The sequence below is a fragment of the Zonotrichia albicollis genome, chromosome 32 (assembly GCF_047830755.1).
Source record: "Zonotrichia albicollis isolate bZonAlb1 chromosome 32, bZonAlb1.hap1, whole genome shotgun sequence".
Lineage (NCBI taxonomy): Eukaryota > Metazoa > Chordata > Aves > Passeriformes > Passerellidae > Zonotrichia > Zonotrichia albicollis.
This window is the reverse complement of record NC_133850.1, coordinates 1,122,654-1,146,573: the sequence shown is the minus strand read 5'-3', so window position 1 is coordinate 1,146,573 and position 23,920 is coordinate 1,122,654. Positions and strand designations below refer to the sequence as shown.

Sequence of the window (23,920 nt, the reverse complement as noted above, 5' to 3'; positions counted from 1 at the left end):
ACCTCCCCCCCTAAGGGATCAGCGGGCACGTGGTGGCACCGGGGTGATACCAAGGGGTCACCAAAGGGGGGGGGACACGGGGGGGACACCAAGGGGTCACCGGGGGGTGGCATTGGTGTCACCTCCCCCCCACTAAAGGGATCAGCGGGCACGTGGTGGCACCGGGGTGATACCAAGGGGTCACCAAAGGGGGGGACACGGGGGGGACACCAAGGGGTCACCGGGGGGGTGGCATTGGTGTCACCTCCCCCCCTAAGGGATCAGCGGGCACGTGGTGGCACCGGGGTGATACCAAGGGGTCACCAAAGGGGGGGGGGGACACGGGGGGGACACCAAGGGGTCACCGGGGGGTGGCATTGGTGTCACCTCCCCCCCACTAAAGGGATCAGCGGGCACGTGGTGGCACCGGGGTGATACCAAGGGGTCACCAAAGGGGGGGGGACACGGGGGGGACACCAAGGGGTCACCGGGGGGGTGGCATTGGTGTCACCTCCCCCCCTAAGGGATCAGCGGGCACGTGGTGGCACCGGGGTGATACCAAGGGGTCACCGGGTGGGGGGGACAAAGGGGTCACCAAGGAGGGGGTGGCATCGCGACAATGGGGGGACAAAGGGGGGACACCAAGGGCGGGGACATCTCAGGATGTCACCAAGGCGGGGGTGGCACCGCGACACGGGGGGACACCAAGGGGTCACCAAAGGAGGGGACACGGGGGGGACACCAAGGTGTCACCGGAGGGGTGGCATTGGTGTCACCTCCCCCCCTAAGGGGATCAGTGGTGGCACCGGGGGGGGACAAAGAGGTCACCAAGGGGGGCGGTGGCACCGCGACACGGCGGGGACAAAGCGGGGACATCCCGGGGTCACCAAGGGCGGGGACATCTCGGGATGTCCCCAGAGGGGGAGGGGACAAAGGGAGGGACATGGGGGGGACATCTCGGGATGTCACCAAGGAAGGGGGGGGACAAAGGGGCGGTGACACCCCGGGATGTCACCAAGGAGGGGTGGGGGACACGGGGGGGACACCTCGAGGTGACAAAGGTTGGGGGGGTGACATCTCGGGATGTCCCCAAAGGAGGAGGTAAAAAGGGACCTCGGGATGTCACCAAGGGGGAGGTGACAAAGGGGGGGGGGGTGTGACATCTCTGGATGTCACCAAGGCGGGGGGGGAAGGACAAAGTGTGGGGTGGCCCCGCCCCTTTCACCTGGGGGAACCCCAAATCTGCCACACCCCGAGCTCCGGGACCGGACACGGACACCGGAACCGGAACTGGAACGGGATCCGGGACCAGAACCGGCACCGCCCGGACCGGGATCCGAGCTCCGGGACCGGAACGAACTCCGAGCTCCGGGACCGGACACCGGGACTGCCACCGCTCCCAGTTCCCTCCCAGCGCTCCCAGTAAGAGCGGCACCGGCACGGAGAGCGCGGCTGCTCTTGGGAGCGAAGGAGGAGCGGGAGGAAGAGGAGGGACAAAGGAAGAGGAAGAGGAGGAGCGGCCCCAACCCCGCTCCGGCCGCAGCTGCCCCGGCCCCGCCGGCATCGCCGCCCGGAGCCCGCAGGTGAGCGGAGAGGGGGAGCTCGGCCCGACCCCATCGCGGGGGGCTCCGGGAGGGTTTTTGTGGGGGGCAGGGGAGGCAAATCCCATCGTGTCCTTGTCCCCGTGGGGGCAAATCCCATCGTGTCCTTGTCCCCATAGGGGCAAATCCCATCGTGTCCTTGTCCTTGCTCCCCCCGAGCAGGAGCTGAGCATGGAGAGCAGCGAGGAGCCGGAGGCAGAGGCCGAGCTGGGGCCCCGTGAGCAGCTCCAGGATGAGGAGAAGAAGCCCCACAAGTGCTCCGAGTGTGGGAAGAGCTTCACTAAGAGGTCCAAGCTCATTGTCCACCGGAAGATCCACATGGAACAACAGGTGGGATCTGAGGGGGAAAAACCCACCCTGAAGCAGGAAGGCGGTCGGAACTTGGAGCTGGGGCTCCAAGAGCAGCTCCAGGATGGGGAGGAGAAGCCCCACACGTGCTCAGAATGTGGGAAGAGCTTCACCAAGAGGTCCAAATTGGTTGCCCACCTGAGGAGCCACACGGGATCTGAGGAGGAAAAACCCAGCCTGGAGCAGGGTCAGAGCTCAGAGCTGGGGGTCCATGAGCAGCTCCAGGATGAGAAGGAGAAGCCCCACAAGTGCTCCGAGTGTGGGAAGAGCTTCGTGTGGAGATCGTCCCTGGTCAAGCATTGCAGAATCCACACGGGGCCACAGGTGGGATCTGATGGGGACAAACCCAACCTGGACCAGAGCTCCGAGCTGGGGGTCCATGAGCAGCTCCAGGGTGGGGAGAAGAAGCCCCACAAGTGCTCGGAGTGCGGGAAGAGCTTCAAGTGGAGATCCAACCTGTTGGAGCACAGCAGGATCCACACCGGAGAGAAGCCCTACAAGTGTGGGGAGTGTGGGGAGAGCTTCAGCTGGAGCTCGCAGCTGCTTCTCCACCAGAGGAGGACCCACACTGGGGAGAAACCCTACGAGTGCCAGCAGTGCGGGAAGAGCTTCAGCTGGAAGTCGCACCTGACCAGCCACCTGAGGACCCACACCGGGGAGAAGCCCTACGAGTGCGACCAGTGCCAGAAGAAGTTCCAGAGCAGCTCCTCGCTCGTCGTCCACCAGCGCTCGCACACGGGCGAGCGGCCGTTCCGGTGCCCCGAGTGCGGCGTGGGCTTCAAGGAGAACTCGGCCCTCGTCCGGCACCGCCGCACCCACACTGGGGAGAGGCCCTACGGGTGCGAGCAGTGCCAGAGCTCCTTCCCGACCCGCTCGCTGCTGGCGGAGCACCAGCGCATCCACACCGGGGAGAAACCGTTCCGCTGCGACGACTGTGGGAAGGGCTTCAGGCAAAAGTCCAGCCTGGTCAAGCACCGGAGGATCCACACCGGGGAGAGGCCGTACGTGTGCGGGCAGTGCGGGAAGAGCTTCACGCAGAGCTCCAACCTGTTTGCGCACCAGAGGAGCCACGCGGAGCGGCCCTACGAGTGCGAGTACTGCTGGAGGAGCTTCTCGCAGAGCTCCAGCCTGATCATCCACCAGAAGTGCCACACGCAGGTGAGGCCCTACGAGTGCAGGAGGTGTGGGAAGAGCTTCACCACCAGGTCCTACCTGGTCACCCACCAGATGATCCACACCGGGGAACGGCCCTACGAGTGTGGGGAGTGTGGGAAGGGCTTCATGTCCAAGTCCCACCTGGTTTACCACCAGAGGAGCCACAGCGGGGAGAAACCCTACGAGTGTGAGCAGTGCAAGAAGAGGTTCCTGACCAGCTCGCACCTCCTCAGCCACAAGCTGATGCACACCGAGGAGAGGCCGTTCTGCTGTCCTGATTGTGGCAAGGGATTCAGGCACAAGTCCAACCTGGTGATCCACCAGCGCAGCCACACCGGGGAGAAGCCATTCCAGTGTCCCCAGTGTGGGAAGGGCTTCACCACCAGCTGCAGCATGACCAGACACCTGCAGAGCCAGCACTGAGGTGGGAAGAGCTCCGTGGGCTTCTCCAGCTCCATCTCACACCGAAGGATCTGCTCTGGATGGTCCCCAGTCAGCAGAACCCTGGAGGTCCGTGTTAGGAGGCCACCTGGTTGAGGGCTTCGCATGCTCCTGGATTCGTCAACTTCTGTCCCAGAAATATCTCAATTTTTTCATCGTTTGGTAGTTTTAAGCAAAACTAGATAGCCTTAGATGCATCATCCCCCATGGGAGGATCTGCTCTGGATGGTCCCCGGTGAGCCCAGGTGGGCAGAGCCCAGGTGATCCAGGTTTCGAGGACACCTGGCTGAGGGCTCCACATCCTGCTGACTCCCCTGGATTTTCTTTTTATTTCTCTTTGTTCTTTTTAAACATTTATATCTGGAGAAAATAATAAAGATGATAAACAAAAACAAGGATGGGCATGAGGGGGATGCTGGGTCCATGGAGTTGAGGGTGCCTGGGACAGATTTGGGGGCTCCTCAGGGCTTTGGGCACCCCAGGCCCAGCAGCTCCATCTGGGGCAGCAGATCAAGGACCCCCTGCCCTGGCAGTGTCCCCACGTCCTCCCGTCCTGGTTCCTGCTGTCCCCTGTCCAGGATCCTGCTCTCATCCGAGTCCAGATCCCATTCCTGGTTCAATACTTTTCCCTGTCCCATATTCTCTATCTGGATGCCATTCCCTTATTCCCTGTCCTGTTCCCATTTCCCGATTCCAGTCCCCAATTCCCATTTCTCTGTTCCCTGTCCCATTCCCATTTTCTGATTTCTGATCCCAATCCCAGCCCCTCTCCTGTATTCCCGTTCCGGGTCCCCATTCCCGGTCCCGTTCCGCGCCCCCGCCGTGACGTCACCGAGTAAACCCCGCGCTCCTCCCTCCAATCCCAGTGCGCGATCGCTCCCTGATTTGCATAACCACGCCCTCGCTCCCCGCCTCCCTTTGGATGCCGGGGCTGCCCGGGCCGGACTCGGAGCGGAGGAGGAGCGGGAGGAGGAAAAGGGGGAGAAGGAGGAGGAGGAAGAGGAGGGACAAAGGAAGAGGAGGGACAAAGGAAAAGAAAGAGCGGGAGGAAGAGGCGCCCTAACACCACGCGGTTCCCGCGCTCCGGCCGCAGCTGCCCCGGCCCCGCCGGCATCGCCGCCCGGAGCCCGCAGGTGAGCGGAGAGGGGGAGCTGGGCCCGACCCCATCGCGGGGGGCTCCGGGAGGGTTTTTGTGGGGGGCAGGGGAGGCAAATCCCATCGTGTCCTTGTCCCCGTGGGGGCAAATCCCATCGTGTCCTTGTCCCCACGGGGGCAAATCCCATCGTTTCCTTGTCCCCACGGGGGCAAATCCCATCGTTTCCTTGTCCTTGCTCCCCCAGAGCAGGAGCTGAGCATGGAGAGCAGCGAGGAGCCGGTGGCAGAGGCCGTTTGGAGCGGCTCCACGGCTCGGCAGGGAGAAGCCAACGGGGAGGAGAAGCCGCGGAGATCCCTGAGCAGGAGGGGCTGCAAAGGCAGAGCGCGGGGATCCGAGGGGGAAAGAGCCAGCCTGGGCCATGGAGGGGCTCAGAGATCCGAGCTGGGGCCCCGTGAGCAGCTCCAGGGAGGGGAGGAGAAGCCCCACAAGTGCTCCGAGTGCGGGAAGAGCTTCAAGAGGAGATCCTGCCTGATGCAGCATTGCAGAATCCACACGGGGGAGCGACCGTACCAGTGTGACCAGTGCCAGAAGAGCTTTAAGAGCCGCTCAGAACTCGTGGTGCACCAGCGCTCACACACGGACGAGAGGCCCTTCCAGTGCCCCGACTGCGGGAAGCGCTTCAAAAGCGTCTCCCACCTCAACACACACCGGCACATCCACACCGGGGAGAGGCCCTACGAGTGTGGTCAGTGCGAGAAAAGGTTTGACAGGTCCTCCCATCTTCTCCGTCACCAGCTCATTCACACCGAGGTGAGGCCTTTCTACTGCCCTGACTGCGGAAAGGGCTTCAAGCAGAACAGCACCCTCATCTCCCACCAGCGTATCCACACCGGGGAGAGACCCTACAAGTGTGATCAGTGTGGGAGGAGCTTCAGGTGTAGGCCTGAACTGACTGTGCACCTGAGGAGCCACACAGGGGAGAGGCCCTACAAGTGTGGTCAGTGCCAGAAGAGCTTTTACACCTCGTCTCATCTCCTCAAGCACCAGCGTATCCACACCGGGGAGAGGCCCTACGAGTGTGAGCAGTGCCAGAAGCGGTTCGTGAGCAGCTCTGAGCTCCGCCGTCACCAGCGCATCCACACGGACGAGAGGCCCTTCCGCTGTCCCGAATGTGGGGTGGGATTCAAAGAGAAGTCAACCCTCGTCACACACAGGAGGATCCACACCGGGGAGAGGCCCTACAAGTGTGATCAGTGCCAGAAGAGCTTTTACACCTCGTCTGATCTCCTCGTGCACCAGCGCATCCACACGGATGAGAAACCCTTCCGCTGTCCTGAATGTGGGGTGGGATTCAAGCACAAGTCAACTCTGGTCACACACAGGAGGATCCACACCGGGGAGAGACCCCACAAGTGTCCCCAGTGTGGGAAGGGCTTCACCACAAGCGGCGGCATGACCAAACACCTACAGAGCCAGCACTGAGGGCAGCCCTGGGTGGGAAGAGCTCCGTGAGCTGCTCCAGCTCCATCCCACACTGGATGGTCTGTGCTGGATGATCCCCAGTGAGCCCCGGTGGGAAGAGCCCAGGTGATCCCAGTTTGGAGGACACCTGGCTGGGGGCTCCACATCCACCTGGCTACTCGTAGCCTGGATATTCTTTTTTTTTCTCTTTGTTATTATTCTACACGTTTTTAAATCCAAGATTAATAATAAAGATATCTAACAAAGATGAGGATGTGGACATGGGAGGATATTCCAGGCGATGAGGGGGATGCTGGCCCGGGGGGGTTGAGGGTTCCTGGGACAGATTTGGGGTTTCCTCCTGGCTTTGGGAACCCAACGGTCCCGATTCCCTGTCCCCATTGTCGGTCCTTATCGCCAGTCTGGGTCCCCATTCCCGGTCTCCATTCCCTGTCCCCATTCCCGCTCCCTGTCCCCAATACTGGTCCCCATTTCGTGTTCCCGTTCCTGGTTCGCATTCCCGGTCCCCATTCCCTGTCCCCAATCCCGCTCCCTGTCCGCACTTCCGGTTCCATTCCCATTCCCGGTCTCCGGTCCCTGTCCCCATTCTCGGTCCGCATTCCCGGTTCCTGTTCCTATTCTCTGTCCCCATTCCCGGTCCCCATTCCCGGTCCCCATTCCCGCTCCGCTCTCCCCGGACGCTCCAGCACCCCCCCCCAACATGGCGTCACCGAGCAAATCCCGCGCTCCTCCCTTCGACCAATCGCAGAGCGCGCTCCTCCTCAGATTTGCATAACCACGCCCTCTCCCCCGCCGGTTTTTGGGTGCCGGCGCTGCCCGGGCCGGACTCGGAGCGGAGGAGGAGCGGGAGGAAGAGGAGGGGGAGAAGGAGGAGGAGGAAGAGGAGGGACAAAGGAAGAGGAGGGACAAAGGAAGAGGAGGGACAAAGAAAAAGAAAGAGCGGGAGGAAGAGGCGCCCCAACACCACGCGGTTCTCGCGCTCCGGCCGCAGCTGCCCCGGCCCCGCCGGCATCGCCGCCCGGAGCCCGCAGGTGAGCGGAGAGGGGGAGCTGGGCCCGACCCCATCGCGGGGGGCTCCGGGAGGGTTTTTTATGGGGGGAGGGGGAGGCAAATCCCATCGTGTCCTTGTCCCCGTGGGGGCAAATCCCATCGTGTCCTTGTCCTTGCTCCCCCCGAGCAGGAGCTGAGCATGGAGAGCAGCGAGGAGCCGGAGGCAGAGGCCGTTTGGAGCGGCTCCACGGCTCGGCAGGGAGAAGCCAACGGGGAGGAGAAGCCGCGGAGATCCCTGAGCAGGAGGGGCTGCAAAGGCAGAGCGCGGGGATCCGAGGGGGAAAGAGCCAGCCTGGGCCATGGAGGGGCTCAGAGATCCGAGCTGGGGCTCCATGAGCAGCTCCAGGGAGGGGAGGAGAAGCCCCACAAGTGCTCCGAGTGTGGGAAGAGCTTCAAGCGCAGATCCTGCCTGATGCAGCATTGCAGAATCCACACGGGGGAGCGACTGTACCAGTGTGACCAGTGCCAGAAGAGCTTTAGGAGCCGCTCAGAACTCGTGGGGCACCAGCGCTCACACACGGACGAGAGGCCCTTCCAGTGCCCCGACTGCGGGAAGCGCTTCAACCGCGTCTCCACCCTGAACAGGCACTGGATGATCCACACCGGGGAGAGGCCCTACGAGTGTGGTCAGTGCGAGAAAAGGTTTTACAGGTCCTCCCATCTCCTCAGTCACCAGCTCATTCACACCGAGCTGAGGCCTTTCTACTGCCCTGACTGCGGAAAGGGCTTCAAGGACAACAGCACCCTCATTACCCACCGGCGCATCCACACCGGGGAGAGACCCTACAAGTGTGATCAGAGTAGGAAGGGCTTCAGGTGTAGGTCCGAACTGACTGTGCACCTGAGGAGCCACACAGGGGAGAGGCCCTACAAGTGTGACCAGTGCCAGAAGGGCTTTTACACCTCGTCTCATCTCCTCAAGCACCAGCGCATCCAAACGGACGAGAGGCCCTTCCGCTGTCCCGATTGTGGGGTGGGATTCAGAGAGAAGTCAACCCTCGTCACACACAGGAGGATCCACACCGGGGAGAGACCCCACAAGTGTGATCAGTGTGGGAAAGGCTTCACCTTCAGCTTCAGCCTGACTGTCCACCTGAGGAGCCACACTGGGGAGAGGCCCTACGAGTGTGAGCAGTGCCAGAAGAGGTTCGTGAGCAGCTCTGAGCTCCACCGTCACCAGCGCAGCCACACGCATGAGAGGCCCTTCCGCTGTATCGAATGTGGGGTGGGATTCAAAGAGAAGTCAACCCTCGTCAAACACAGGAGGATCCACACCGGGGAGAGGCCCTACAAGTGTGATCAGTGCCAGAAGAGCTTTTATACCTCGTCTGATCTCCTCGTGCACCAGCGCATCCACACGGACGAGAGGCCCTTCCGCTGTCCCGAATGTGGGGTGGGATTCAAGTACACGTCAGCTCTGGTCACACACAGGAGGATCCACACCGGGGAGAGACCCTACAAGTGTCCCCAGTGTGGGAAGGGCTTTTCTCAAATTTCCCACTTGAGCAGACACCAGAAGAGGCAGCACTGAGGGCAGTCCTGGGTGGGAAGAGCTCCGTGAGCTGCTCCAGCTCCATCCCACACTGGATGGCCTGTGCTGGATGATCCCCAGTGAGCCCCGGTGGGAAGAGCCCAGGTGATCCCAGTTTGGAGGACACCTGGCTGGGGGCTCCACATCCACCTGGCTCCTCCTGGCCTGGATTTTCTTTTTATTTCTCTTTGTTATTTTTCTACACGTTTTTAAATCCAAGATTAATAATAAAGACATCTAACAAAGATGAGGATGTGGACATGGGGGGATCTTCCAGGGGGTGAGGGGTATGCTGGGCCAGAGAGAGTTGAGGGTTCCTGGGACAGATTTGGGGTTTCCTCCTGGCTTTGGGAACCCAACGCTCCCCATTCCCTGTCCCCATTCCCATTGCCGGTCCTTATCGCCAGTCTGGGTCCCCATTCCCGGTCCCTGTCTCCAATACTGGTCCCCATTTCGTGTTTCCGTTCCTGGTCCGCATTCCCGGTCCCCATTCCCTGTCGCCAATCCCGATCCCTGTCCGCACTTCCGGTTCCATTCCCATTCCCGGTCTCCGGTCCTTGTCCCGATTCCCGGTTCCTGTCCCCATTCTCGGTCCCGGTCCCCATTCCCGGTTACTGTTCCCACTCTCGGTCCCCATTCCCGGTTCCTGTCCCCATTCTCTGTCCCCATTCCCGGTCCCCATTCCCGCTCCGCTCTCCCCGGATGCTACAGCACCTCCCCCCAACATGGCGTCACCGAGCGAATCCCGCGCTCCTCCCTTCGACCAATCGCAGAGCCCGCTCGTCCTCAGATTTGCATAACCACGCCCTCTACCTGTCTGCTTTTGGGGGCCGGCGCTGCCCGGGCCGGACTCGGAGCGGAGGAGGAGCGGGAGGAAGAGGAGGGGGAGAAGGAGGAGGAGGAAGAGGAGGGACAAAGGAAGCGGCCGGACAAAGGAAGAGGAGGGACAACGGAACAGGAACACCGGGAGGAAGAGGCGCCCAACACCACGCGGTTCCCGCGCTCCGGCCGTAGCTACCCCGGCCCCGCCGGCATCGCCGCCCGGAGCCCGGAGGTGAGCGGAGAGGGGGAGCTCGGCCCGACCCCATCGCGGGGGGCTCCGGGAGGGTTTTTGTGGGGGCCAGGGGAGGCAAATCCCATCGTGTCCTTGTCCCCGTGGGGGCAAATCCCATCGTGTCCTTGTCCCCATGGGGTAAATCCCATCGTGTCCTTGTCCCCGTGGGGGGAAATCCCATCGTGTCCTTGTCCCCACGGGGGCAAATGCCATCGTGTCCTTGTCCCCACGGGGGTAAATCCCATCGTGTCCTTGTCCCCACGGGGGCAAATCCCATCGTGTCCTTGTCCTTGCTCCCCCCGAGCAGGAGCTGAGCATGGAGAGCAGCGAGGAGCCGGTGGCAGAGGCCGTTTGGAGCGGCTCCACGGCTCGGCAGGGAGAAGCCAACGGGGAGGAGAAGCCGCGGAGATCCCTGAGCAGGAGGGGCTGCAAAGGCAGAGCGCGGGGATCCGAGGGGGAAAGAGCCAGCCTGGGCCATGGAGGGGCTCAGAGATCCGAGCTGGGGCCCCGTGAGCAGCTCCAGGGTGGGGAGGAGAAGCCCCACAAGTGCTCCGAGTGTGGGAAGAGCTTCAGGTGTAGGTCCAAACTGACTGTCCACCTGAGGAGCCACACCGGGGAGAGTCCCTTTGAGTGTGGTGAATGCCATCAGAGGTTTTACACCAAGTCCGATCTCGTCAGTCACCAGCGCATTCACACCAACGAGCGGCCATTTTGCTGTCCTGATTGTGGAAAGGGATTCAGGGAAAGGTCCAGCCTCGTCGTCCACCAGCGAATCCACACTGGGGAGAAGCCCTATGAGTGTGGGGAGTGTGGGCAGAGCTTTAGACATAGTTCCAGCCTTTCAGCCCACCAGAGAACCCACACGGGGGAACGACCCTACGAGTATGACCAGTGCCAGAAGAGGTTTTTGAGGAGCTCTGAGCTCCTGGTGCACCAGCGCTCACACACGGACGAGAGGCCCTTCCAGTGCCCCGACTGCGGGAAGGGCTTCAACCTCGTCTCCACCCTGAACAAGCACCGGCGCATCCACACCGGGGAGAGGCCCTACGAGTGTGATCAGTGCAATAAGAGGTTCCTGACCAGCACCAACCTCCTCCATCACAAGCTCATCCACACCGGGGAGAGGCCGTTCCACTGTCGAGACTGCGGGAAGGGCTTCAGGCAAAAGTCCGCCCTGATCACCCACCGGCGCATCCACACTGGGGAGAGACCCCACGAGTGTCCCCAGTGTGGGAAGAGCTTCAGACACAGCTCCACCCTGACTGCCCACCTGAGCAGCCACACCGGGGAGAGGCCCTATGAGTGTGGGGAGTGCGGGAAGAGTTTCATGTCCAAGTACAAACTGACTTACCACCTGAGGAGCCACACGGGGGAGCGACCCTACGAGTGTGACCAGTGCAAGAAGAGGTTTGTGAGCAGCTCTGATCTCGTGGTGCACCAGCGCTCACACACGGACGAGAGGCCCTTCCAGTGTCCCGACTGCGGGATGGGCTTCAAAAGAGTCTCCAACCTCTACAGGCACCGGCGCATCCACACCGGGGAGAGGCCCTACGAGTGTGATCAGTGCAATAAGAGGTTCCAGACCAGCACCAACCTCCTCCATCACAAGCTCATCCACACCGAGGAGAGGCCGTTCCACTGCCGTGACTGCGGGCAGAGCTTCACATGCAACGCCCGCCTCAACAGGCACCGGCGCATCCACACCGGGGAGAGACCCCACGAGTGTCCCCAGTGTGGGAAGGGATTCACAGACAGCTCCCATCTGACTGTCCACCTGAGGAGCCACACTGGGGAGAGGCCCTTCAAGTGTCCCCAGTGTGGGAAGAGCTTCATAGACAGCTCCAGCCTGACTGTGCACCTGAGGAGCCACACCGGGGAGAGGCCCTACAAGTGTGATCAGTGCCAGAAGGGCTTTTACACCTCGTCTCATCTCCTCAACCACCAGCGTATCCACACCGGGGAGAGGCCCTACGAGTGTGAGCAGTGCCAGAAGCGGTTCGTGAGCAGCTCTGAGCTCCGCCGTCACCAGCGCATCCACACGGACGAGAGGCCCTTCCGCTGTCCCGAATGTGGGGTGGGATTCAAAGACAAGTCAACCCTCGTAAAACACAGGAGGATCCACACCGGGGAGAGGCCCTACAAGTGTGATCAGTGCCAGAAGAAGAGCTTTTACACCTCGTCTGATCTCCTTGTGCACCAGCGCATCCACACGGATGAGAAACCCTTCCGCTGTCCTGAATGTGGGGTGGGATTCAAGCGCAAGTCAACTCTTGTCACACACAGGAGGATCCACACCGGGGAGAGACCCTACCAGTGTCCCCAGTGTGGGAAGGGCTTCACCACAAGCGGCAGCATGACCAAACACCAGAAGAGCCAGCACTGAGGGCAGCCCTGGACGGGAAGAGCTCCGTGCGCTGCTCCAGCTCCATCTCACACGGGAGGATCTGCCCTGGATGGTCCCCAGTGAGCCCAGGTGGGCAGAGCCCCCTTGATCCTTGTTTGGAGCACACCTGGCTGGGGGCTCCACATCCTCCTGGCTCCCCGTGGTCACCTGAGCTCATCCACACTCCAAGATCAGAAATACATTATGGAGAGCACATTTGTCAACTTCTGACCCCAGAAAAAGTTTTTCTGTCATTTTTTCCGTAATTTTTTCCATGAGGGGGATGCTGGGTCCATGGAGTTGAGGGTGCCTGGGACAGATTTGGGGGCTCCTCAGGGCTTTGGGCACCCCAGGCCCAGCAGCTCCATCTGGGGCAGCAGATCAAGGACCCCCTGCCCTGGCAGTGTCCCCACGTCCTCCCGTCCTGGTTCCTGCTGTCCCCTGTCCAGGATCCTGCTCTCATCCGAGTCCAGATCCCATTCCTGGTTCAATACTTGTCCCTGTCCCATATTCTCTATCAGGTTGCCATTCCCTTATTCCCTGTCCTGTTCCCCTTTCCCGATTCCAGTCCCCAATTCCCATTTCTCTATTCCCTGTCCGTTCCCATTTTCTGATTCCTGATCCCAATCCCAGCCCCTCTCCTGTATTCCCAGGTATTCCAGTACTCACGGTCCTGTCACAGATATCTTTTATTAAAATATCTTTTCCTTAGGATCTTTTTCTCCTGAGAAGCTGAGAAGCCCCAGAATGAAAATTTAACAATAAGCATGTGCTGGTGTGGAATGCAGCAATTTCAGCTTTGATTGGTCTCAAGTCGTAGTTTTTAATGAATGAACAATCAAATTTCAGCTGTCTCAGACCCTCTGATCACTCCCAAGGTTTTATTATCATCCTTTTCTATTTTTTTCTAGCTTTCTGATGCAATCCTTGTTTTGCATTATTTTACTCTAGTTTGAATATAGCATTTTCTTTTCATATATGAGTAAAAAATTAATAAATCACCATTCGAAAACAAAAATATAGAGTCGAAATTTTCATATTTTCCCTCATTTTGAGACCCTGTGACCACCACAGGATCCCTTTTCCGTTCCTGATCTCGGTCCCCATTCCCTGTCCCGTTCCCACTCCCGGTCCCAGCCATGACGTCACCGAGCAAAGGCCGCGCTCCTCCCTCCCACCAATCCCGGGGCGCGATCTCTCCCTGATTTGCATAACCACGCCCTCGCTCCCCGCCGCTTTTTGGGTGCCGGCGCTGCCCGGGCCGGACTCGGAGCGGAGGAGGAGCGGGAGGGAGAGGAGGGGGAGAAGGAGAAAGAGGAGGGACAAAGGAAGAGGCCGGACAAAGGAAGAGGAGGGGCAACGAAACAGAAACACCGGGAGGAAGAGGCGTCCCAACACCACGCGGTTCCCGCGCTCCGGCCGCAGCTGCCCCGGCCCCGCCGGCATCGCCGCCCGGAGCCCGCAGGTGAGCGGAGAGGGGGAGCTGGGCCCGACCCCATCGCGGGGGGCTCCGGGAGGGTTTTTGTGGGGGGCAGGGGAGGCAAATCCCATCGTGTCCTTGTCCCCGTGGGGGCAAATCCCATCGTGTCCTTGTCCCCGTGGGGGCAAATCCCATCGTGTTCTTTTTCCCCACGGGGGCAAATCCCATCGTGTCCTTGTCCTTGCTCCCCCCGAGCAGGAGCTGAGCATGGAGAGCAGCGAGGAGCCGGAGGCAGAGGCCGTTTGGAGCGGCTCCACGGCTCGGCAGGGAGAAGCCAACGGGGAGGAGAAGCCGCGGAGATCCCTGAGCAGGAGGGGCTGCAAAGGCAGAGCGCGGGGATCCGAGGGGGAAAGAGCCAGCCTGGGCCATGGAGGGGCTCAGAGATCCGAGCTGGGGCCCCGTGAGCAGCTCCAGGGAGGGGAGGAGAAGCCCCACAAGTGCTCCGAGTGTGGGAAGAGCTTCAAGAGGAGATCCTGCCTGATTGTGCACCAGAGAACCCACACGGGATCTGAGGGGGAAAAACCCAGCCTGGAGCAGGGTCAGAGCTCAGAGCTGGGGGTCCAAGAGCAGCTCCAGGGTGGGGAGGAGAAGCCCCACAAGTGCTCGGAATGTGGGAAGAGCTTCAGGTGTAGGTCCAAACTGACTGTCCACCTGAGGAGCCACACCGGGGAGAGGCCCTTTGAATGTGCTGAATGCCATCAGAGGTTTTACACCAAGGCCGATCTCGTCATTCACCAGCGCATTCACACCAACGAGCGGCCATTTTGCTGTCCTGATTGTGGAAAGGGATTCAGGGAAAGGTCCAGCCTCGTCATCCACCAGCAAATCCACACCGGGGAGAAGCCCTATGAGTGTGGGGAGTGTGGGCAGAGCTTTAGACATAGTTCCAGCCTTTCAGCCCACCAGAGAACCCACACGGGGGAACGACCCTACGAGTGTGACCAGTGCCAGAAGAGGTTTTTGAGGAGCTCTGAGCTCCTGGTGCACCAGCGCTCACACACGGACGAGAGGCCCTTCCAGTGCCCCGACTGCGGGAAGGGCTTCAACCTCGTCTCCACCCTGAACAGGCACCGGCGCATCCACACCGGGGAGAGGCCCTACGAGTGTCCCCAGTGTGGGAAGAGCTTCAGACACAGCTCCACCCTGACTGCCCACCTGAGGAGCCACACCGGGGAGAGGCCCTTTGAGTGTGGGGAGTGTGGGAAGAGCTACACGTCCAAGTCCCACCTGATTTACCACCAGAGGAGGCACACGGGGGAGCGACCCTACGAGTGTGACCAGTGCCAGAAGAGGTTTGTGAGCAGCTCTGATCTCGTGGGGCACCAGGGCTCACACACGGACGAGAGGCCCTTCCAGTGCCCCGACTGTGGGAAGGACTTCAAAAGAGTCTCCCACCTCTACAGGCACCGGATGATCCACACTGGGGAGAGGCCCTACGAGTGTGATCAGTGCAATAAGAGGTTCCTGACCAGCACCAACCTCCTCCATCACAAGCTCATCCACACCGAGGAGAGGCCGTTCCACTGTCGAGACTGCGGGCAGAGCTTCACATGCAACGCCCGCCTCAACAGGCACCGGCGCATCCACACCGGGGAGAGACCCCACGAGTGTCCCCAGTGTGGGAAGGGATTCACAGACAGCTCCCATCTGACTGTGCACCTGAGGAGCCACACCGGGGAGAGGCCCTACGAGTGTGATCAGTGCCAGAAAGGCTTTTACACCTCGTCTGATCTCCTCAGTCACCAGCGCATCCACACGGACGAGAGGCCCTTCCGCTGTCCCGATTGTGGGGTGGGATTCAAACACAACTCCCACCTCATCGCCCACAGGCGCATCCACACCGGGGAGAGACCCTACCAGTGTCCCCAGTGTGGGAAGGGCTTCAGAGCGAGCTCCCACCTGACTGCCCACCTGAGGAGCATCCACACCGGTGAGAGGCCCTATGAGTGTCCCCAGTGTGGGAAGAGTTTCATCCAGAGCTCCAGGCTGACTGCCCACCTGAGGAGCCACACTGGGGAGAGGCCCTTCAAGTGTGATCAGTGCCAGAAGGGCTTTTACACCTCGTCTCATCTCCTAAACCACCAGCGCATCCACACGGATGAGAAACCTTTCCGCTGTCCCGATTGTGGGGTGGGATTCAAGCACAGCTCCCACCTCACCGTCCACCGGCGCATCCACACCGGGGAGAGACCCTACCAGTGTCCCCAGTGTGGGAAGGGCTTCACCCAGAGCTCCCACCTGACTGTCCACCTGAGGAGCCACACTGGGGAGAGGCCCCAGGAGTGAGATCAGTGCCAGAAGAGGTTTCAGAGCAGCTCCCATCTCCTCAGTCACCAGCGCATCCACACCGAGGTGAGGCCGTTCCGCTGCCGTGACTGCGGGCAGGGCTTCAGGCTCAGCTCTGCCCTCATCAGGCACCGGCGCATCCACAGCAGGGACAGACCCCACGAGTGTGATCAGTGTGGGAAGGGCTTTTCTAAAACCTCCACTTTGACCGGACACCTACAGAGGCAGCACTGAGGGCAGCCCTGGATGGGAAGAGCTCCGTGCGCTGCTCCAGCTCCATCTCACACGGGAGGATCCGTGCTGGATCATCCCCAGTGAGCCCAGCTGGGCAGAGCCCCCTTGATCCCTGTTGAGAAGACACCTGGCTGGGGGCTCCACATCCTCCTGGCTCCCCGTGGTCACCTGAACTCATCCGCAGTCCAAGATCAGAAATCCATTGTGGAGAGCACATTTGTCAACTTCTGACCCCAGAAAATGTTTTTCTGTCATTTTTTCCATAATTTTTTCCATGAGGGGGATGCTGGGTCCATGGAGTTGAGGGTGCCTGGGACAGATTTGGGGGCTCCTCAGGGCTTTGGGCACCCCAGGCCCAGCAGCTCCATCTGGGGCAGCAGATCAAGGACCCCCTGCCCTGGCAGTGTCCCCACGTCCTCCCGTCCTGGTTCCTGCTGTCCCCTGTCCAGGATCCTGCTCTCATCCGAGTCCAGATCCCATTCCTGGTTCAATACTTGTCTCTCTCCCATATTCTCTATCTGGATGCCATTCCCGTATTCCCTGTCCTGTTCCCATTTCCCGATTCCAGTTCCCAGTTCCCATTTCTCTGTTCCCTGTCCCGTTCCCATTTTCTGATTCCTGATCCCAATCCCAGCCCCTCTCCTGTATTCCCAGGCCAGTATTCACACTCCTGTCACGGACACATTTTATTAAAATATACTTTCCTTGGGATCTTTTCCTCCTGAGGAGCTGAGAGACCTCAAGAATGAAAATTAAACTCTAATAATCTGCTGTTGTGGAATGCAGCAATTTCGCCTTGATTCGTTCAATGTGGTTGTTTTTAATAATGACCAATTAAATTTGGCTCTCTCAGCCTCTCTGTTCACTCACAACATTTTATCATAATAATTTTCTATTATTTTCTAGCTTTCTGATGAAATCCTTGCTTTCTATTAATCTAGTATAATTTTCATATAGCAGTTTCTTGTAATATATCAATAATAAAGTAATAAATTAGCTTTCTGAAAAAAAAATCATGGAGTCAAAATTATCATCTCTTGAGTCATCTTGGGACCCCTGAGAACCCCACAGGGTCCCTTTTCCGTTCGTGATCTCTGTCCCCATTCCCGTTCCCATTCCCGATTCCCCACCCGCCATGACGTCACCGAGTAAACCCCGCGCTCCTCCCTCTCGCCAATCCCAGCGCGTGACCGCTCCTGAATTTGCATAACCACGCCCTCGCTCCCCGCCTGCTTTTGGGGGCCGGCGCTGCCCGGGCCGGACTCGGAGCGGAGGAGAAGCGGGAGGGAGAGGAGGGGGAGAAGGAGGAGGAGGAAGAGGAGGGACAAAGGAAGAGGAGGGACAAAGGAACCGAACCACCGGGAGGAAGAGGCGCCCAAACCCCACGCGGTTCCCCCGCTCGGGCCGCAGCTGCCCCGGCCCCGCCGGCATCGCCGCCCGGAGCCCGCAGGTGAGCGGAGAGGGGGAGCTCGGCCCGACCCCATCGCGGGGGGCTCCGGGAGGGTTTTGTGGGGGGCAGGGGAGGCAAATCCCATCGTGTCCTTGTCCCCACGGGGGCAAATCCCATCGTGTCCTTGTCCCCATGGGGGCAAATCCCATCGTGTCCTTGTCCCCGTGGGGGCAAATCCCATCGTGTCCTTGTCCTTGCTCCCCCCGAGCAGGAGCTGAGCATGGAGAGCAGCGAGGAGCCGGTGGCAGAGGCCGTTTGGAGCGGCTCCACGGCTCGGCAGGGAGAAGCCAACGGGGAGGAGAAGCCGCGGAGATCCCTGAGCAGGAGGGGCTGCAAAGGCAGAGCGCGGGGATCCGAGGGGGAAAGAGCCAGCCTGGGCCATGGAGGGGCTCAGAGATCCGAGCTGGGGCCCCGTGAGCAGCTCCAGGGAGGGGAGGAGAAGCCCCACAAGTGCTCCGAGTGTGGGAAGAGCTTCAAGAGGAGATCCTGCCTGATTGTGCACCAGAGATCTGAGGAGGAAAAACCCAGCCTGGAGCAGGGTCAGAGCTCAGAGCTGGGGCCCCGTGAGCAGCTCCAGGGAGGGGAGGAGAAGCCCCACAAGTGCTCCGAGTGTGGGAAGAGCTTCAAGCGGAGATCCTGCCTGACTGTCCACCTGAGGAGCCACACTGGGGAGAGGCCCTTTGAGTGTGCTGAATGCCATCAGAGGTTTTACACCAACTCCAATGTCGTCAGTCACCAGCGCATTCACACCAACGAGCGGCCATTTTGCTGTCCCGATTGTGGAAAGGGATTCAGGCAAAAGTCCAGCCTCGTCATCCACCAGCGAATCCACACCGGGGAGAAGCCCTATGAGTGTGGGGAGTGTGGGAAGAGCTTCACCTCGAGCTCCAACCTTTCAGTCCACCTGAGGAGCCACACGGGGGAACGACCCTACCAGTGTGAGCAGTGCCAGAAGTGGTTTTTGAGGACCTCTGATCTCCTGGTGCACCAGTGCTCACACACGGACGAGAGACCCTTTCAGTGCCCCGACTGCGGGAAGGGTTTCAAAAGAATCTCCCACCTCAACAGGCACCAGCGCATCCACACAGGGGAGAGGCCGTACGAGTGTGATCAGTGCAATAAGAGGTTCCTCAACAGCACCCACCTCCTCTGTCACCGGCTCATCCACACCGGGGAGAGACCCCACGAGTGTCCCCAGTGTGGGAAGACTTTCACCCACAGCTCCACCCTGACTGTCCACCTCAGAAGCCACACCGGGGAGAGGCCCTACGAGTGTGATCAGTGCCAGAAGAGGTTCCTGAGGAGCTCCAGTCTCCTCAGCCACAAGCTCATCCACACCAAGGAGAGGCCGTTCCACTGCCGTGACTGCGGGCAGAGCTTCAGATGCAACTCCCACCTCAACAGGCACCGGCGCATCCACACTGGGGAGAGACCCCACAAGTGTCCCCAGTGTGGGAAGAGCTTCAGGGTGAGCTCCAGCCTGACTGTCCACCTGAGGAGCCACACCGGGGGAGACCCTATGAGTGTGGGGAGTGTGGGAAGAGCTTTTCTCAAATTTCCCACTTGAGCAGACACCAGAAGAGCCAGCACTGAGGGCAGTCCTGGGTGGGAAGAGCTCCGTGCGCTGCTCCAGCTCCATCCCACCCTGGATGGTCTGTGCTGGATGATCCCCAGTGAGCCCCGGTGGGAAGAGCCCAGGTGATCCCAGTTTGGAGGACACCTGGCTGGGGGCTCCACATCCACCTGGCTACTCGTAGCCTGGATTTTCTTTTTTTTTTCTCTTTGTTATTTTTCTACACGTTTTAAATACAAGATTAATAATAAAGACATCTAAAAAAGATGAGGATGTGGACATGGGAGGATATTCCAGGGATGAGAGGGATGCTGGGCCAGAGGGAGTTGAGGGTTCCTGGGACAGATTTGGGGTTTCCTCCTGGCTTTGGGAACCCCACGGTCCCCATTCGCTGTCCCCATTCCCATTGCCGGTCCTTATCCCCAGTCTGGGTCCCCATTCCCGGTCTCCATTCCCGCTCCCTGTCCCCAATACTGGTCCACATTTCCTGTTCCCACTCCTGGTCCGCATTCCCGGTCCCCATTCCCTGTCCCCAATCCCGCTCCCTGTCCGCACTTCCGGTTCCATTCCCATTCCCGGTCTCCGGTCCTTGTCCCCATTCCCGGTCCCTGTCCCCATTCCCGCTCCGCTCTCCCCGGAGGCTCCAGCACCCCCCCAACATGGCGTCACCGAGCAAACCCCGCGTTCCTCCCTCCCACCAATCGCAGAGCGCGCTCGTCCTCGGATTTGCATAACCACGCCCACACTCCCCGGCCTGCTTTTGGGGGCCGGCGCTGCCCGGGCCGGACTCGGAGCGGAGGAGGAGCGGGAGGAAGAGGAGCGGGAGAAGGAGGAGGAGGAAGAGGAGGGACAAAGGAAAAGAAAGAGCGGGAGGAAGAGGCGCCCTAACGCCACGCGGTTCCTCCGCTCCGGCCGCAGCTGCCCCGGCCCCGCCGGCATCGCCGCCCGGAGCCCGCAGGTGAACGGAGAGGGGGAGCTGGGCCCGACTCCATGGCGGGGGGCTCCGGGAGGGTTTTTTGTGGGGGGCAGGGGAGGCAAATCCCATCGTGTCCTTGTCCCCACGGGGGCAAATCCCATCGTGTCCTTGTCCCCATGGGGGCAAATCCCATCGTAACCTTTTCCCCACGGGGGCAAAACCCATCGTGTCCTTGTCCTTGCTCCCCCCGAGCAGGAGCTGAGCATGGAGAGCAGCGAGGAGCCGGAGGCAGAGGCCGTTTGGAGCGGCTCCACGGCTCGGCAGGGAGAAGCCAACGGGGAGGAGAAGCCGCGGAGATCCCTGAGCAGGAGGGGCTGCAAAGGCAGAGCGCGGGGATCCGAGGGGGAAAGAGCCAGCCTGGGCCATGGAGGGGCTCAGAGATCCGAGCTGGGGCCCCGTGAGCAGCTCCAGGGAGGGGAGGAGAAGCCCCACAAGTGCTCCGAGTGTGGGAAGAGCTTCAAGCGCAGATCCTGCCTGATTGTGCACCAGAGAACCCACACGGGACCTGAGGGGGAAAAACCCAGCCTGGAGCAGGGTCAGAGCTCAGAGCTGGGGGTCCAAGAGCAGCTCCAGGGTGGGGAGGAGAAGCCCCACAAGTGCTCCGAGTGTGGGAAGAGCTTCAGGTGGAGATCCAACCTGACTGTCCACCTGAGGATCCACACAGGGGACAGGCCCTTTGAGTGTGCTGAATGCCATCAGAGGTTTTACAGCAGCGCCCATCTGGTCAGTCACCAGCGCATTCACACCAACGAGCGGCCATTTTGCTGTCCTGATTGTGGAAAGGGATTCAGGCAAAAGTCACACCTGGTTATCCACCGACGCATCCACACCGAGGAGAGACCCTATAAGTGTGGGGAGTGTGGGAAGGGCTTCACCTTGAGCTCCCACCTGATTTGCCACCAGAGGAGCCACACGGGGGAGCGACCCTACGAGTGTGACCAGTGCCAGAAGAGGTTTGTGAGCAGCTCTGATCTCCTGGTGCACCAGCGCTCACACACGGACGAGAGGCCCTTCCAGTGCCCCGACTGCGGGAAGGGCTTCAACCGTGTCTCCACCCTGAACAGGCACCGGATGATCCACACCGGGGAGAGGCCCTACGAGTGTGGTCAGTACGAGAAAAGTTTTGACACGTCCTCCCATCTCCTCCGTCACCAGCTCATTCACACCGAGCTGAGGCCTTTCTACTGCCCTGACTGCGGGAAGGGCTTCAAGAACAACAGCAACCTCATCACCCATCAGCGTATCCACACCGGGGAGAGACCCTACGAGTGTGATCAGTGTGGGAAGAGCTTCAGAGACAGCTCCAGCCTGACTGTGCATCTGAGGAGCCACACCGGGGAGAGGTCCTACAAGTGTGATCAGTGCCAGAAGGGCTTTTACTCCTCATCTGATCTCCTCAAGCACCAGCGCATCCACACGGACGAGAGGCCCTTCTGCTGTCCCGATTGTGGGGTGGGATTCAAAGAGAAGTCAACCCTCGTCAAACACAGGAGGATCCACACCGGGGAGAGGCCCTACAAGTGTGATCAGTGCCAGAAGAGCTTTTACGCCTCGCCTCATCTCCTCATGCACCAGCGCATCCACACGGATGAGAAACCCTTCCGCTGTCCCGAATGTGGGGTGGGATTCAAGTACAAGTCAGGTCTGGTCAAACACAGGAGGATCCACACCGGGGAGAGACCCCACAAGTGTCCCCAGTGTGGGAAGGGGTTCACAGCCAGCTCCCAGCTGACTGTCCACCTGAGAACGCACACCGGGGAGAAGCCCTACGAGTGTGATCAGTGTGGGAAGCGCTTTAGACACAGCTCCGGCCTGACTGTCCACCTGAGGAGCCACACTGGGGAGAAGCCCTACGAGTGTGATCAGTGCCAGAAGAGTTTTGTGAGCAGCAGCGAACTCCGCAAGCACCAGCTCACCCACACCGGGGAGAAGCCCTACAAGTGTCCCCACTGCGAGAAGAGCTTCTCCAGGAACTTCGCCTTGGCCAAGCACCAACGCACCCAGCATTAGAGTCCACCCTCGGTGGGAAGAACTTTGTGATCTGGTCCAGCTCCAATGGTCTCAGAGCTCTGGGTGATCCCAGGTGGGCAGAGCACAGGTGATCCCTGTTTGGAGCACACCTGGCTGGGGGCTCCACATCCTTCAGGCTCCCCGTGGCCTGGATTTTCTCTTTATTTCTCTTTGTGCTTTTTAAATCTGAGTTTAGAAATAAAAGATATTAAACGAAGACGAGGTTTGGGACATGGGGGCATCTTCCAGGGGATGAGGGGGATGCTGGGCCAGAGGGAGTTGAGGGTTCCTGGGATGGATTTAGGGTTTCCTCAGGACTTTGGGCACCCCATGGTTCCCATTCCCAATCCCTCTCCCAATTCTCGGTCCCCATTCCCGGTTTCCATTCCCGGTCCCCTTTCCCATTCCCTGTCCCCATCCCCGCTCCCTGTCTGCATTCCCGGTTCCATTCCCATTCCCTGTCCCCATTCCCACTCCCTGTCTGCATTCCCTGTCCCCATTTCCCATTCCCTGTCCCCATTCCCCATTCCTTGTCCCCATTCCTGTCCCCATTCCCGCTCCGTGTCTTCATTCCCTGTCCCCATTTCCCATTCCCTGTCCCCATTTCCCATTCCTTGTCCCCATTCCTGTCCCCATTCCCGCTCCGTGTCTGCATTCCCTGTCCCCATTTCCCATTCCCTGTCCCCATTCCCGCTCCGTGTCTGCATTCCCTGTCCCCATTTCCCATTCCCTGTCCCCATTCCCGCTCCGTGTCTGCATTCCCTGTTCCCATTCCCTGTCCCCATTTCCCATTCCCTGTCCCCTTTCCCATTCCCTGTCCCCATTCCTTGTCCCCATTCCCATTCTCGCTCCCCTCTCACTGAACGCTCCGCCCCCCCCAAACCCGGCCACGACGTCACCGAGCAAACCCCGCGCTCCTCCCGCCCACCAATCGCAGCGCGCGATCGCTCCCGGATTTGCATAACTACGCCCATTCAGGCCGGCCCCGCCCGGCGCTCTTCGCTCCCAGTTCCCTCCCAGCGCTCCCAGTATCGCCCCCAGCGCTCCCAGTATCGCCCCCAGCGCTCCCAGTTCCCTCCCAACGCTCCCAGTATCGCTCCCAGCGCTCCCAGTATCGCTCCCATCGCTCCCAGTTCCCTCCCAGCGCTCCCAGTATCGCTCCCAGCGCTCCCAGTTCCCTCCCAGCGCTCCCAGTATCGCTCCCAGTTCCCTCCCAGCGCTCACCGTTCATTCCCAACGCTCCCAGTTCATTCCCAGCGCTCCCAGTTCCCTCCCAGCAATCCCAGTATCGCTCCCAGCGGTCACCGTTCATTCCCAGCGCTCCCAGTTCCCTCCCAACGCTCCCAGTATCGCTCCCAGCGCTCCCAGTTCGCTCCCAGCGCTCCCAGTAAGAGCGGCACCGGCCGGGAAAGCGCTCCCAGTTCGCTCCCAGCGCTCCCAATTCCTTCCCATCGCTCCCAGTATCGCTCCCAGCGCTCCCAGGTCCCTCCCAGTTCCCTCCCAGTATCGCTCCCAGGGCAGAGAGGAGGGAGAGAAGGAGGAGCGAGAGAAAGAGGAGGGACAGAGGAGGAAGGAAAGGAGGAGCGAGGGCGAGAGGAGGAGGAGGAGGAGGAGGAGGAGGAGGAGGAGGAGGAGGAGGAGGAGGAGGAGGGACACGGGGGACCAGGAGGAGGAAGAGGAGGGACAGAGGAAGAGGAGGAGCGGGAGGAAGAGCGGCCGCATCAGCCCCGGAGCGCGCAGGTGAGCGCGGATGGGGGAGCTCGGTCTTACTGGGAGCGCTGGGAGCGATAC

At 60.5% G+C, this 23,920-nt stretch overlaps 5 protein-coding genes across 5 annotated transcripts; all 5 read left to right on the top strand.

Moving 5' to 3' along the window:
* Positions 1-1,133: 1,133 nt before the first annotated feature.
* On the top strand, positions 1,134-3,891 carry LOC141726044 (uncharacterized). Its single transcript, XM_074530331.1, has 2 exons — positions 1,134-1,562; positions 1,743-3,891. Exons 1-2 carry the CDS (start codon positions 1,149-1,151, stop codon positions 3,504-3,506), a joined length of 2,178 nt encoding a protein of 725 aa, XP_074386432.1. The 5' UTR covers positions 1,134-1,148; the 3' UTR covers positions 3,507-3,891.
* Positions 3,892-4,054: 163 nt separating this feature from the next.
* Positions 4,055-6,644, top strand: LOC141726077 (uncharacterized). Its single transcript, XM_074530380.1, has 2 exons — positions 4,055-4,657; positions 4,865-6,644. Exon 2 carries the CDS (start codon positions 4,879-4,881, stop codon positions 6,100-6,102), a length of 1,224 nt encoding a protein of 407 aa, XP_074386481.1. The 5' UTR covers positions 4,055-4,657; positions 4,865-4,878; the 3' UTR covers positions 6,103-6,644.
* A 604-nt stretch (positions 6,645-7,248) lies between these two features.
* Positions 7,249-13,620, top strand: LOC141725979 (uncharacterized). Its single transcript, XM_074530143.1, has 2 exons — positions 7,249-8,680; positions 9,979-13,620. The coding sequence occupies exons 1-2, from the start codon at positions 7,292-7,294 to the stop codon at positions 12,118-12,120; spliced, it is 3,531 nt and encodes a 1,176-aa protein (XP_074386244.1). The 5' UTR covers positions 7,249-7,291; the 3' UTR covers positions 12,121-13,620.
* Positions 13,621-13,800: 180 nt separating this feature from the next.
* Positions 13,801-16,435, top strand: LOC141726047 (uncharacterized). The gene has a single exon (XM_074530334.1). It carries the CDS (start codon positions 13,808-13,810, stop codon positions 15,884-15,886), a length of 2,079 nt encoding a protein of 692 aa, XP_074386435.1. The 5' UTR covers positions 13,801-13,807; the 3' UTR covers positions 15,887-16,435.
* Positions 16,436-17,645: 1,210 nt separating this feature from the next.
* On the top strand, positions 17,646-22,349 carry LOC141726111 (uncharacterized). The gene is made up of 2 exons (XM_074530433.1): positions 17,646-19,038; positions 20,819-22,349. The coding sequence occupies exons 1-2, from the start codon at positions 17,791-17,793 to the stop codon at positions 22,127-22,129; spliced, it is 2,559 nt and encodes an 852-aa protein (XP_074386534.1). The 5' UTR covers positions 17,646-17,790; the 3' UTR covers positions 22,130-22,349.
* Positions 22,350-23,920: the final 1,571 nt, after the last annotated feature.